The 14,561-nt window shown below is 41.7% G+C and overlaps 1 protein-coding gene across 1 annotated transcript in view; it reads right to left on the bottom strand.

The window, feature by feature from the left end:
• Positions 1-14,561, bottom strand: part of GK5 (glycerol kinase 5) — a 76,822-nt gene that overhangs the window by 38,502 nt on the left and 23,759 nt on the right. Inside the window, exon 4 of the mRNA XM_052643920.1 lies at positions 1,915-2,008. Coding sequence (XP_052499880.1) covers positions 1,915-2,008 — 94 coding nt within the window. The remainder of the gene's footprint in view (positions 1-1,914; positions 2,009-14,561) is intronic.

Genomic DNA, 14,561 nt, shown 5'->3' with positions numbered 1-14,561 from the left:
AGGCTAAAAGCAAAGAAGAACCTTAGCAGCCATTAGGCACGAATCAGGACAACAGTAAGAAGAAGCCTGGGTGCGTGGAGGAGACATGGTGCCAGGAGATGGCCACCGTGCCTCAATTTCTCCATCACTCTGCCTGGGGGCAGTGGTGGCTAAACTCACGACCTCGGTGCCAACTCTGGCGCATCCTTCCTGAACATTTCCAAGAACCTCCCATCACTGCTGTCACCACAAGCATCTGGAAAAGGACAGTTACAGGGTAGGGTTCCTTCAGCAGGACCGGCTCTGCAATTTTGTGTGCGAAACGCTTAAGAATCTGTTTGTATGCATTTCTCTGCTAGGAGAGGCCCAAAGGTACATCATAGACATGTTCAGTATCAAGTAGCCAAAGTCCTTTAAATGTTCAGTTTTGTGCCTGATGCCAATTTTATGTCACGACTTGAGATTTGGGGCTTATTCTACAGAAATAAATGTTTTCACAATTTATTTTCAAAGGCACAAACATTTTAAACACTTTAGTGACCAACTTAAGTAAAGTGAAGAAGTGAAGTGAAGTTGCTTAGTGTCTGACTCTTTGTGACTCCATGGACTGTAGCCTACCAGGCTCCTCCGTCCATGGGATTTTTCAGGCAAGAATACTGGAGTGGGTTGCCACTTCCTTCTCCAGGGGAACTTCCCGACCCAGGGATCGAACTCTGGTCTCCTGCATTGTAGGCAGACACTTAACCGTCTGAGCCACAAGGGAAGCCACCTTAAGGAATGAAATGTCTAATGAATTGACTGACTAAAAACTAAAATTATATGTTAAACTATAACACTGCACATTATAAACAGTACAATTTTATAGTATACCAAAGTTCACAACCTTTCCTTATAACCCCTTTCAACACCCTTGCTCTTTCTGTAAACAGCATCTCTGATATTCAGCTTCACAAGCTATTAAGGGAAAATATATTTTTATATATTAAACTAACCAAAAAAATCAGTGTGGGTGAGATTATGGCAGATACGCTTCATTCATGTATTACTGTCATATTTATAATATGTTGGGTTGGCCAAAAAGTTGGTTTGGTTTTCCCACATGATGTTATGAAAAAGCCAAACAAACTTTTTGGCTGACCCAATATTTGGACTTGCTTTTCATATAAAATTAATGTCTTCAAACACTTATCAAGGAAACCTGATGTTCCAGACACTCCCCTATCCGTTACCTAGGAGGGGCAACCTAGCTGAGAAAGCATTTAACTGTGTGGTATTAGAAGCATTAAAATAATCAGTATTGCATAGCTAGTCTTATAATTAATATTTAGTATAATATAATGTAATAATATTTGGTCTTGATTATAAGACCAAATATTGCAGGTATCACCACATTTGAGGAGCTGGAAAACTGCCTTCCTCTTTGACTCAGTAATCTCACACTTCTGAGTGATATATCGCAACTGCTGCCCCTGTTGTCACCAGCCTCGTCACTGCCTTTCCACGTGCCAGGCATCATGCTGAAAGATTGCGGCAGTCAGGCAGTCAGCTAGTTATCTACCTCAATATCCATTCTCCACTTTTATAACTATGTCCAGATGATAAAATCTGGACATGGTCTGTACCTATTCTGGACATAGTCGGTATTTTTTCTATTTCTCCAGGAATCAAAATGAATTCTCAGTAACTTATGAACCTCTGGCCCACCCCATACCTCCTCAGGACTTCATGAAGAGTAGCTGTTAAGCACTTCAACCCACCACACATACTTCAGGGTGACTCCTATTAAATTTCACTAGTATGGGGAGTATGCAGTGTGTATTCTCTTCTTAATGTCCTAAAACATCATCAGTAGATTATATAATTCAGCATACAGCTAAAGAATATATACAGGAAAAACAGTAACATCCAAATCACAGAACATAAGAAAAAGATTACCTTCATTAAAAGAGAACTATTCCAAGATTTTACAAGTTCAGTAGCTCTTAGGTCTTGCCAACTAATGAAGTTGTGGAAATGCTTTCCCGTTTTCCTAAGAAAGATGGAAACAGTATTTTGAGACTCATTATAAATCAGTGACTACACTATATAAAAGATCTGCCGCCACAAGAGAAAACAAATTTAGAGGCCAAACTGTAGTTTCAACATATGATTTAATTAGGTGGGGCTCTGTAAATGTCTCTTCTTTTTGATTTGACAAATTGAGCACACTCTGTAACAATTATGTGATACATAGCATAAAATGTTCAATCAGATTCTATCCAAAAAGCTATCCTTTTTGAAGCATGACAATGCAGGCACTTCCGAAAACAAAGCAAAACTGATGAAACATCTTTAAAGATGCTGATACAACTTTAAAAGCAAGATAAAGAAGCCAATGCTTTTTCCTTTCACTGTACTTATCTTGATAATACACAATCAGATAAAAACTGTACCTACAGGAGTGCTGAAATGTAGCCTTATCCTATTTTATGCGTCTCAACTTTAGGACTGGTTAGCCACTGGCAACCTACTTGGTTTCCCAAAATTTGTCCAAAAAAATAAATAAATAAATTCAACAAACTGGGTCAACACTACAATGAAAGTATAACCCTAAGAAATATAGTAGAAATAAATACTTTTTCCTTTGAGGCTCCTGCAAATCAATCACTGTCATCCACTCAGCTCCAGCATCCAGCCCTGGCTGGCCTGCTGTCTTTCCTCCAGGAGGAAACATTACCCCTGTGTGACTGTGAAAGTGAAAAGTGAAAATGTTAGTCCCTCAGTCATGTCCAACTCTTTGCAACCCCATGGACTGTAGCCCACCAGGCTCCTCTGTCCATGGAATTCTCCAGGCAAGAACACTGGAGTGGGTTGCAATTTGCTTCTCCAAGGGATCTTCCCACCCCAGGGATTGAACTCAGGTCTCCCGCATTGCAGGCAAACTCTTTACCATCTGGGCCACCAGACCACGTTCAATTCCCAAGACTGTCATTTCCAATGCTTCTTTAGCAGTCCTCACCCAGGGTCACATCCTCAACTTTACCACCTGGAAACATTCTACCACTGGTATTCTATCACTTTGTTATAAACCTGAAACATTGTAAATCAAGTATACTTCAACTGAAAATACAAAATTGCTTAATGAGAGGAAAATTCTCACAGTATAATATTAAAGGAAAAAAATCAGGATTAAAAACATTACATATATACCAATTCCAACTTGTTAAAAAAATAAATAAATAAGGCAAATTAACTACCAGCCCCCCAAAAAACTTAACTTTGTAATATATCAGTAGGCATGTCTTGCTACTGGATTGGCCAAAATGTTTGTTTGGGTTTTTCTGTACCATCTTATGGAAAAACCTGAATGAACTTTTTGGTCAACCCAATATTATTTCAGTTCTCTCAGTCTCCCTAAATACCTTCCCTTCCTTTAATCCCTCAAACATTCCCTTTTCTTCCTGAGAACCTCACCTAGGTTTACTTTCCTACTGGGCTTATTTACATTTTCTTCCACTTTACTGGGGGCTTCCCACGTGGCTCAGGGGTAAAGAATCCACCTGCCAACGCAGGAGACACAGGAGATGCGGTTCGATCCCTGGGTCGGGAAGATCCCTAGAGGAGCAAACGGCAACCCACTCCAATATTCTTGCCTGGAAAATTCCATGGACAGAGGAGCCTGGTGGCTACAATCCATAGTGTCACAAAGAGTTGGACAGAAAAGAGTCAGACACAACTTAGCAGCTGAACAACAACAAATCAGTTTAACAACTTGCCTTCACATGATCTCTATCAATTCTTTTTTAAATTGTGGTAAAATATACATAACATAAAGTTTACTATTTTAACCATTTTTAAGTGCACAATACAGTGTGGCATTAATGTTAACATAGCCACTATCTCCAAACACCTGGGCTGTTTCCACCTTCTTGCTACTGTGAATAATGCTGCTATAAACACTGCTGTAAGGTATCTGTTTGAGTCCCTGCTTTCAATTCCTTGTGTACATATCGAGGATTAGAATTGCTGGGTCATATGGTAATTCTATGTTTAGTTTCTGAGGAACTGCCAGTTTTCCACAATGGCTGCACCATTTGACATTTCAACAACCACTATATAAGAGTTCCAATTTTTCCATATCCTTACCAACACTTGTTATTTTACATTTAAAAACTTATAGCCATCCTGCGGGGTGTGAAGTGGTACCTCATTGTGGTTTTGATTTGCATTTCCTCAACAAGAATTTTTCATGTTCTTATTGACCATTTGAATATTATTCAAATCTTTAACCATTTGTAAATTCATAACTGGATCTAGGTTTTGGTGGTATGGTTGAGCTATAGGAGTTATTTATATATTCTGGATATTAATCCTTTATCAAATATACAATTTGCAATATTTTCTACCATTTTGTGAGTTTTCACTCAAAGTGTCCTTTTTTCTTTTCTTTCTGGTTTTCACTTTTATTAATGGGATCACAGCATTCACCTACATCATGAACAGAGTACTTCTTTTTCCTTGAATGATCCAAATGGTCACCATTATTACTACTACCAGTCAGAAAAGTGATTCTCTGTTTGTTTTAGTCCTCAGTCTTAAATGAAATTAGAAGCCAAGCACAGCAAGACACACACCTTTCATATTACGTGTTTCAGTCAGTTTTCAGAAATCAAATTTAAGATATCAATGGCTATAAACTTTTCAGACACATTTTAAAATCGCAAATTATACACTATGCCAAAATAATTTCAAGACAACTTTATTTCTTATTATTTTGGATTAAATTAAGGTAATTCTGTTTCTATTTTGGAGAATTCTAATAGTTAAGAAAAATTTTTTTAAATTACTCATCATAAACAGATAAAAACATTTTAACGGCATTCTTTGATGCATGAAAGTTTTTAATTTTCAACTTTAAAAAAGTTTTTAAAGTTCAACTTATCTATTTTTTTCATTTGTTAGCTGTGCTTTTGAAGTCATTTAAGAAATCATAATAAATCCACAGTGATGAAGATTTCCTCTACATTTTCTTGTAAGAGTTTTATAGATTTGTATTTTAAATGTATTTATTGATCCATTTTTAGTTTCCTTTTCTTTACTGAATTTTTATTTTTAAAAATTTTTTGGCTGCATGGCATACGGGATTCTAGTTCCCAACCAGACACTGAATTTGTGCCCCCCAGAGTGGGAGTGCCAAGTCCCAACCACAGGGCCACCAGGGAAGTCCCCTGACTTAATTTTTTTATTTGGTATATGGTAAGGGTCTCACTTCATTCTTTCGCATGCAGATGTCCAGTTTTCTCAGTATCCTTTGTTGAAAAGACTCTTCTTTCCCCATTGCCTGGTCATGGCTCCCTAGTTTCTATGGATTGCCATACAAAGTATCACAAACAGGGTGGCTAAAAGAATAGCAATTTATCGTCTCCCAGTTCTGGAGGCTAGAAGTCCAAAGTTACGGTGTCAGTAGGGCCATGCTCCCTCTGGAAGCCGTAAGAGAGTCTGACCTCATCTACCCCAAGTTTCCGGTAGTGTGCAACAGTCACTCAATCACAGTCGACTCTTTCCGACCCCATGGACTGCAGCCCACCAGAATCCTCTGTCCATGGAATTTTCCAGGCCAGAATACTGGAGTGGGTTGCCACTCCCTTCTCCAGGGGACCTTCCCAACCCAGGGATCCAGGGATTTGCAGCAATCTCTGACGTCCCCTGGCTCAAAGCCACATCACTCCTATCCTCCTTCTTCACATGGTGGTGTCCCTGTGTCTGCATCTCATGAGGAAATTGGTCACATCTGATGAAGAGTTCACCCTACTGTATTATGACCTCATCCTAATTAAATGACTACATTTGCAATGACCCTATTTCCAAAAGTGACTGCCAAGGCACTATTGTTGCTTTTATTGGGCTATTCCCCCAAATCTCTCCCACTTTTATGTGTGAGATTACTGAATCAAAGAGTAAGACAATTTTCCAGCTCCTTAAATGTGGCAAAACTTGCTATATTTGATCTTGTAACCAGTACTGCATAGTGATTGTTCTAATAACTTTTGATGCCACACAGTCAAATGCCTTCTCAGTTAGGGTGTCCCTACCAGGTGGTGCATGGAGGAGTGTAGAGCATCAGTTTTCCTTGATAAGTATCTGGACGTGTCAATTTGATACAAAGCAAGCATGAATATGCTTTATTGACTATGCCAAAGCCTTTGACTGTGTGGATCACAAAAAACTGTGGAAAATTCTGAAAGAGATGGGAATACCACACCACTTGACCTGCCTCTTGAGAAACCTATATGCAGGTCAGGAAGCAACAGTTAGAACTGGACATAGAACAACAGACTGGTTCCAAATAGGAAAAGGAGTACGTCAAGGCTGCGTATTGTCACCCTGCTTATTTAACTTATATGCAGAGTACATCATGAGAAACGCTGGGCTGGAAGAAGCACAGGCTGGAATCAAGATTGCCGGGAGAAATATCAATAACCTCAGATACGCCAATGACACCACCCTTATGGCAGAAAGTGAAGACAAACTAAAAAGCCTCTTGAGAAAAGTGAAAGAGGAGAGTGAAAAAGTTGGCTTAAAGCTCAACATTCAGAAAACAAAGATCATGGCATCCGGTCCCATCACTTCATGGCAAATAGATGGGGAAACAGTGTCAGACTTTACTTTGGGGGGCTCCAAAATCACTGCAGATGGTGATTGCAGCCATGAAATTAAAAGACGCTTACTCCTTGGAAGGAAAGTTATGGCACGGGGATGATCCAGAGAGATGATATGGGGTGGGAGGTGGGATGGGGGTTCAGGATTGGGAACTCATGTACACCCGTGGCAGATTCATGTCAATGTATGGCAAAACCAATACAGTACTGTAAAGTAAAATAAAGTAAAAATAAAAATTAAAAAAAAAAAAGGAAAGTTATGACCAACCTAGATGGCATATTCAAAAGCAGAGACATTACTCTGCCAACAAAGGTCCGTCTAGTCAAGGCTATGGTTTTTCCTGTGGTCATGTATGGATGTGAAAGTTGGACTGTGAAGAAGGCTGAGCACTGAAGAATTGATGCTTTTCAACTGTGGTGTTGGAGAAGACGTTTGAGAGTCCCTTGGACTGCAAGGAGATCCAACCAGTCCATTCTAAAGGAAATCAGTCCTGGATGTTCTTTGGAAGGACTGATGCTAAAGTTGAAACTCCAATACTTTGGCCACCTCATGCGAAGAGTTGACTCACTGGAAAAGACTCTGATGCTGGGAGGGATTGGGGGCAGGAGGAGAAGGGGATGACAGAGGATGAGATGGCTGGATGGCATCACTGACTCGATGGATATGAGTCTGGGTGAACTCCGGGAGTTGGTGATGGACAGGGAGGCCTGGCGTGCTGCGATTCATGGGGTTGCAAAGAGTTGGACACGACTGAGTGACTGAACTGAACTGAACTGAAGTGAAGCATGAATATATTGTAGAATATGACAGCAATGCATGAGTGAAACAAATTTGCCATAATCTCACCCACACTGATTTTTTTGTTAGTTTAATATATAAAAACACATCTTGCTTTAATAACTTGTGAGGCTGAATACAGAGGGGCTGTTTACAGGAAAGGCAGAGCAAGTAAGGGAGTTGAAAGTGGTTTTAAGAAAAGGCATGAATTCTGAACTGTATGGTTTTATACTGTTTGTAATGTGTAATTTTATACCTTCATATATAATTTCAATTTGTAAAAGATAAATCTATCCAACATTGCTTATATCAACTAGTTTTTAACTCAGGTCAGTGAGATTCTTCTCTTTTATATTTTTTATTTTATTTAGTTATGTATGTGTTTATTTGGCTGTGTTGGTCTTAGTTGCAGCATGTGGGGTCTTCACCGCATCATACAGATCTTTCCTTGCCACACGTGGGCTCAGTAGTTGTGGCACTCGGGCTTAGTTTACCCGAGGCATGTGGGATCTTAATTCCCCAACCAGAGATAGAATCCACGTCCCCTGCTTTGGCAGGCAGATTCTTAACTACCGGACCACCAGGGAGGTCCCTCCGTGAGATACTTTAAATTTTCATTCTTTTGAAAATAAATGTGGTAGCTCTAGGAATCTGTTCTTGCCACTCCTTGGTTATTGCCAATTCTTTCTTAACCGAGAGCTGCAGCTATCAGTTTGTGACTTTTCCACACTGGTTTTGCACCCTGAGTATTCCTTGCTATGTGTGGTCACTGATGTTTCTGAAGCTTCTGTTATCTTTCCTGTGTGATCAGCTAGTGATCTGACACACAGTTTCTAAAATGTGAGGCCCCCAAATCCCAAAAGAGGTACTGGCCCTTTAAAATCTTCCAAGAGATGTGCCAAAGGAAGCCACTGTAGCCGAGAGCGCCAGAGCCTAGGTAGGCATCTGTGCCAGTTCTGCAGGGCATTGCAAAATCCACCAGAGTATATAGGCCCGATTTTTTGAAGTTCAGTTTTAATTGGAGGACAATTGGTTTACAACGTTGTGTTGGTTTCTGCTGTACAACAATGTGAACGAGCCGTAAGTATACACGTACCTCCTCTCTCTAGAGCCTCCCTCCCATCTAGCCCCCCATCCCACCCCTCTAGGTTGTCACGAAGCACTGATCTGAGCTCCCTGTGCTATCCAGCAGCTTCCCACTAGCTATTTCACACATGACAGTATGCATATGCGCCAACGCTACTCTCAATTCGTCCCACCTTCTTCCCCCACTGTGTCCACACAGCTGTTCTCTACATCTGTGTCTCTATTCCTGCCCTGCAAGTAGGTTCATCAGTACCAGTTTTCTAGACTCCATGGGTAGGCGTTAGTTTTTAATTAATTTAATTTTTAATCATAAAAATATATATTTGTTTTTCTCTTTCTGACTTACTTCACTCTATTCAGTAGGTTCTGCATGTGTGACATGCTAAGTCTCTTCAGTCATGTCCGACTCTTTGTGACCCTGTGGACTGTAGCCCACCAGGCTCCTCTGTCCATGGGATTTTTCCAGGCAAGAATACTGGAGAGGGTTGCCAAGCCCTCCTCCAGGGGATCTTCCTGACCCAGGGATCAAACCTGTGTCTCTTATGTCTCCTGCACTGGCAGGCAGGTTCTTTATCACTACAGCAACTAGGAGCCCCAAATCTTTGTGGGACAAGATTCCCATGACCTGCCCTGGCACCTGCCCTCAGTCCTGAAGGCAGCAGGGCTGAAGAACGGAGCTGGTGGCACATGCTGTCTCTTCCCCAAGGACAGGGGTCTCCACCTTCATCCCAGCAGTCTGCAAGTTAATATCAGGACGGGTCAGGTTGCAGAGATGTGAAAGAGCTTGCTCCAATCTTTCCCAATCAGCAGTTGCTGTGGTGGAGGGACCAATCTCTACAGCTTCCCACTCCACTATTGTGGTGATGTCACTCTCTACCCCTGGACTTTCAAGCCACCTACCTACCTTTTCAATACCTAACCTGAGATCACTCTTTCTTCTGGGTTCACTTTCAATGTCAGAACCGCTGAGAGAAGCTGGAAAAAATCATATAGCCTTGTTAATTGGTACCAGCCCTTACTTATGAGATATAAGCTCATCTCCTTCCTCAGAGTCACAAAAACTGATGAAAGTCTTTCTCGTATCGATAATCAGTTTCCTCTCATTCACCCTCAACTGCTAACTGCTACTGCTGCTAAGTCGCTTCAGTCATGTCCGACTCTGTGCGACCCCATAGATGGCAGCCCACTAGGCTCCGCCGTCCCTGGGATTCTCCAGGCAAGAACACTGGAGTGGGTTGCCATTTCCTTCTCCAATGCATGAAAGTGAAAAGTCAAAGTGAAGTCGCTCAGTCGTGTCCGACTCCTAGCGACCCCATGGACTGCAGCCTACCAGGCTCCTCTTTCCATGGGATTTTCCAGGCAAGAGTACTGGAGTGGGGTTCCATTGCCTTCTCTGATTCACCCTCAAGGGCCAATCTAAATGTTCACCAGATTTCTCAAGCCCTAGGCCACCACTGGCTTCTTGTTTCTCAAAGGAAGTCAGGACACTGGGAAGTACCTTCCTCCACTCCCCACAGCTCCACCAGCTACACCGTCAGCCATTCATGGATCTCTCTCTTGGTCCAGAGGAGAAGCTTTCTTTCTCCAAGTCTAAGCCTGGTACCTCCATCTGGACTCTCGGTATCCATGCTTTCCTCTTCTACTACTTCATTTCACAAACATTCCTCAGCTGTCTTCTCTAAATACGCTTCAATCTCCCCATTTTTGACCAAATCCAAAATTCCTGATGCAGGATGCCTCCCCAGCCAGCTAAGCCCTTGGTGTTTCCTCATCACCTCCCACTATCTCAACTACATACAATTCAAATGCAGTTTAGATTCCCAATCATTCATGAATATTATATTCACCATGGCCACCAATATATTCCTTTCTATTTTTTTGGCAGTGTGGCTTGTGGGATCTTAGTTCCCCAGTTCAGTTCAGTCCCTCAGTCATGTCCGACTCTGCGACCCCATACACCACAGCAGGCCAGGCCTCCCTGTCCGTAACCAACTCCTGGAGGCCACTCAAACCCATGTCCATTGAGTCGGTGATGCCATCCAACCATCTCATCCTCTGTCGTCCCCTTCTCCTCCCGCCCTCAATCTTCCCCAGCATCAGGGTCTTTTCAAATGAGTCAGCTCTTCGCATCAGGTGGACAAAGTACTGGAGTTTCAGCTTCAATATCAGTCCTTCCAATGAACACTCAGGACTGATCTCCTTTGGGATGGACTGGTCGGATCTCTTTGCAGTCCAAGGGACTCTCAAGAGTCTTCTCCAATACCACAGTTCAAAAGCATCAATTCTTCAGCACTCAGCTTTCTTTACAGTCCAACTCTCATATCCATACATGACTACTGGAAAAACCATAGCTTGACTAGACGGACCTTTGTTGGCAACATAATGTCTCCGCTTTTTAATATGCTGTCTAGGTTGGTGAACTCTGGGAGTTGGTGATGGACAGGGAGGCCTGGTGTCATTCACGGGGTCGCAAAGAATCAGACACGACTGAGCGATTGAACTGAACTGAACTAGGTTGGTCGTAACTTTCCTTCCAAGGAGTAAGCGTCTTTTAATTTCACGGCTGCAGTCATCATCTGCAGTGATTTTGGAGCCCCAAAAAATAAAGTCTGACACTGTTTCTACTGTTTCCCCATCTATTTCCCATGAAGTGATGGGACCAGATGCCATGATCTTCGTTTTCTGAATGTTGAGCTTTAAGTCAACTTTTTCACTCTCCTCTTTCACTTTCCTCAAGAGGCTTTTTAGTTCCTCTTCACTTTCTGCCATAAGGGTGGTATCATCTGCATATCTGAGGTTATTGATATTTTTCCCGGCAATCTTGATTCCATCCTATGCTTCTCCCAGCCCAGCGTTTCTCATGATGTACTCTGCATATAAGTTAAATAAGCAGGGTGACAATATACAGCCTTGACGTACTCCTTTTCCTATTTGGAACCAGTCTGTTGTTCCATGTCCAGTTCTAACTGTTGCTTCCTGACCTGCAACCAGGGATTAAACCCACACCCTTAGCAGTGAAAGTGCAGAGTCCTAATCACTAGACTGCCAGGAAATTCCCCCTAATGTATTCTAATTCCCAGATTTACAGGATCCTTTTTCGTCATCTGCCTTGACCTTTCTGCAACACTGGCTTCAGATGATCACTTCCTCCTTCCTGGAACAGTCCCTTTCCTAAGTTTCCATGGTGCCACTGCACTGTTTCTCCTCCTGCCTTTCTAAGCATGTCTCTTGAGTTTTCTCTGCAGATTTTTCTTCCATTGACTGCCAGGTACACCCTGGTGTTTGCTGAGGGCTGTGTCTGGAGTCTCTTTCTCTTTTTAACTAGCTGCTCTCTTGGAAATCTGACCCACACTCATGGACTCCCCCAATTCTCATCTCTAGGGCCAGTCTCTCACTTAAGTTCTATCCCCTCACAAATAAATAACTGCCTTCCTCCTATCTCCCAAGACTGGACTTCCCTGGTGGTTCAGTGGTTAGGACTCCATGCTTCCGATGCAGGGGGCACAGGTTCAATCCCTGGATGGGGAAGTTCTGCATGTCTCGCAGTGCAGCTAAAACAAAACACACATTGCTCATGCCGTCTCAAATGCAACACGTCTAACCAGACCTGCCACTCCTCTCCCTCCGGTGTGTCACACCTGAGCTAATGGTATCTTTCTGCTGCTACTGCCAAAAACTTGGGCAGGGAAGGTTCATCCTAAGTCCTCAAAGAGATCCCTTAAATCCCGGGAGCTTACATTCTAGTGAGGGTTGAAAAACAAATGAGTTAATAAATAAAACACATAATTTCATACAGTGAATATGCTTTGAAAACACTGGCATGGTAAAGGAACAGAGTAATTGGGGGTGAGGTGATTTTTTGATATGAGATCAAGGACCTGAATAAGCAATAGCCTTCAAAGAGACTTCTTATCCTCAGCCTTACTGACCTCGAATCCACTGTTCTTGCTACTTGAGAGAGTGGCACTGAAATATATACATTATCATGTTTAAAACAAATAGTTGCTGGGAAGTTGCTATATAACACAAGGAGCTCAGCCTGGTGCTCTGTGACAACCAAGAGGGGTGGGGGGGGGACACTCAAGACACAGGGGATACACACACACACACACACACACACACACACACACACACACTATGGCTGATTCTCATTTTTATATGGCAGAAACCAACACAACATTGTTAAGCAATTATCTTGCAATTTAAAAAAAAATGTATTCTTTCTAGGAAATTCCCTGGTGGTCCAGTGGTTAGGACTCTGCGTTTCCACTGCCAAGGGCATGGATTTGATCCCTGGACAGGGAACTAGGAACCTATAAGCTGCATAGAATGGCCAAAAAGTAAAAAAAAAAAAAAAAAGTCAAAAAAAGAATATTCTTTTAAAATATAAAATTGGTAACATTACTCTCCGGCCGAACAGCTTTTGATAGTTTGCCGCTGCTTATAAGGGGCAAACTCTCTACCATAGCCAATGGCCTTCTCTGGTCCAGAGCCCTGCCTTCCTTTCCAGGTTCATCTCAGTCAAAGCCCTGAGAGACTACATATGCCAGGTGCTGTTCTAGGTGTGAGGGACCCAGGCAGGACATGACAGACAAAAGTCCCAACACTCATGGAACTTCTTTTATGAAAGAGATATAATTTTTTAAAAATGTAAATAAGTAAATAAAGTTTTTAGGTATGAAGTGATTTTAGATATGAAAATTTTTAGTGATGAACAATATAAAGAAAACATAATAGTCAAGTTATAGGGAGGCATTAGGTTGGTGCAAAAGTTAACTGTGGTTTTTGCCATTTGATATTGGAATACATTCCACATAAATGTGGTTATGTTATATATCATTTTTACGTGCATTTCTCACTTATTTTTTTGCTAATGACTTATCACTTTCTGTTTATTTTATATTTATTTTAGACTAATGAAATGCTGTTAGACAAAAAGGAAATTCTAGAGATTTTCTTGAGTTCAAAATGGGTTGTAAAGCAGTGGAGACAACTCACAACATCAACAACACATTTGGCCCAGAAACTGCTAAAGAATGTACCATGCAGTGGTGGTTCAGGAAGTTTTGCAAAGGAGACGAGAGGCTTGAAGATGCAGAGCACAGAGGCTGGCCATTGGAAGCTGACAACAGACAAATTGAGAGCAATCTTCGAAGCTGAGCCTTGTACAACTACATGAGAAGCTGCCGAAGAACTCAATGTCGACCTTTCTAAGGTTGTTCAGCATTTGAAACAAATTTGAAAGGTGAAAAAGCTCAGTAAGTGGGTGCCCTGTAAGCTGACTGAAAAAAAAAATCATCCTTTTGAAGTGTCATCTTTTCTTATTCTATCCAACAACAACAAACTATTTCTCTATCGGATCGTGACGTGTGATGCAAAGGGGATTGTATATGTCAACTGGCTATGACCAGCTCAGTGGCTGGACCAAGAAGCTCCAAAGAACTTCCCATAGCCAAATCAAACTTGCACCAAACAAAGGTCACGGTCACTGGTGGTCTTCTGCCCGTATGAACCACTACAGCTTTCCACATTCTGGAGAAACCATTACATCTGTGAAGTATGTTCAACAAATCAATGAGATGCACCAAAAACTGCAACGCCTGCAGCCAGGATTAGCGAACAGAAAGGACCAATGGCACACTGTACAACCAACACTTCAAAAGTTGAACAAACTGGGCTTCATATTCATCTGAATATTCATCCTTCATATTCACCTGATCTCTTGCCAACCGACTACCACTTCTTCAAGCACCTCGATAACTTTTTGCAGAAAAAACACTTCCATGACCAGCACGATGCAGAAAATGCTTTGCAAGAGTTCATCGAATCCCGAAGCACAGCTTTTTATGCTGTAGGAATAAATAAACTTACTTCTCATTGGCAAAAAAGTATTGACTATGATGGTTCCTATTTTGATTAATGTGTTTGAGCCTAGTTATAATAACTTAAAATTCACAGTCCAAAACCATAATTACATTTGCACCAACCTAATAAAACAGTCAAGGAAGGTTCCTCAGAAATACTCTTTGAGGTGAGGTCCAAGTGAAAAGAAAGGTAATTTCCTGGGTAAGATAGCTGCA

The sequence above is a fragment of the Budorcas taxicolor genome, chromosome 1, assembly GCF_023091745.1.
Source record: "Budorcas taxicolor isolate Tak-1 chromosome 1, Takin1.1, whole genome shotgun sequence".
Lineage (NCBI taxonomy): Eukaryota > Metazoa > Chordata > Mammalia > Artiodactyla > Bovidae > Budorcas > Budorcas taxicolor.
This window is presented reverse-complemented; position numbering and strand designations above follow the sequence as displayed.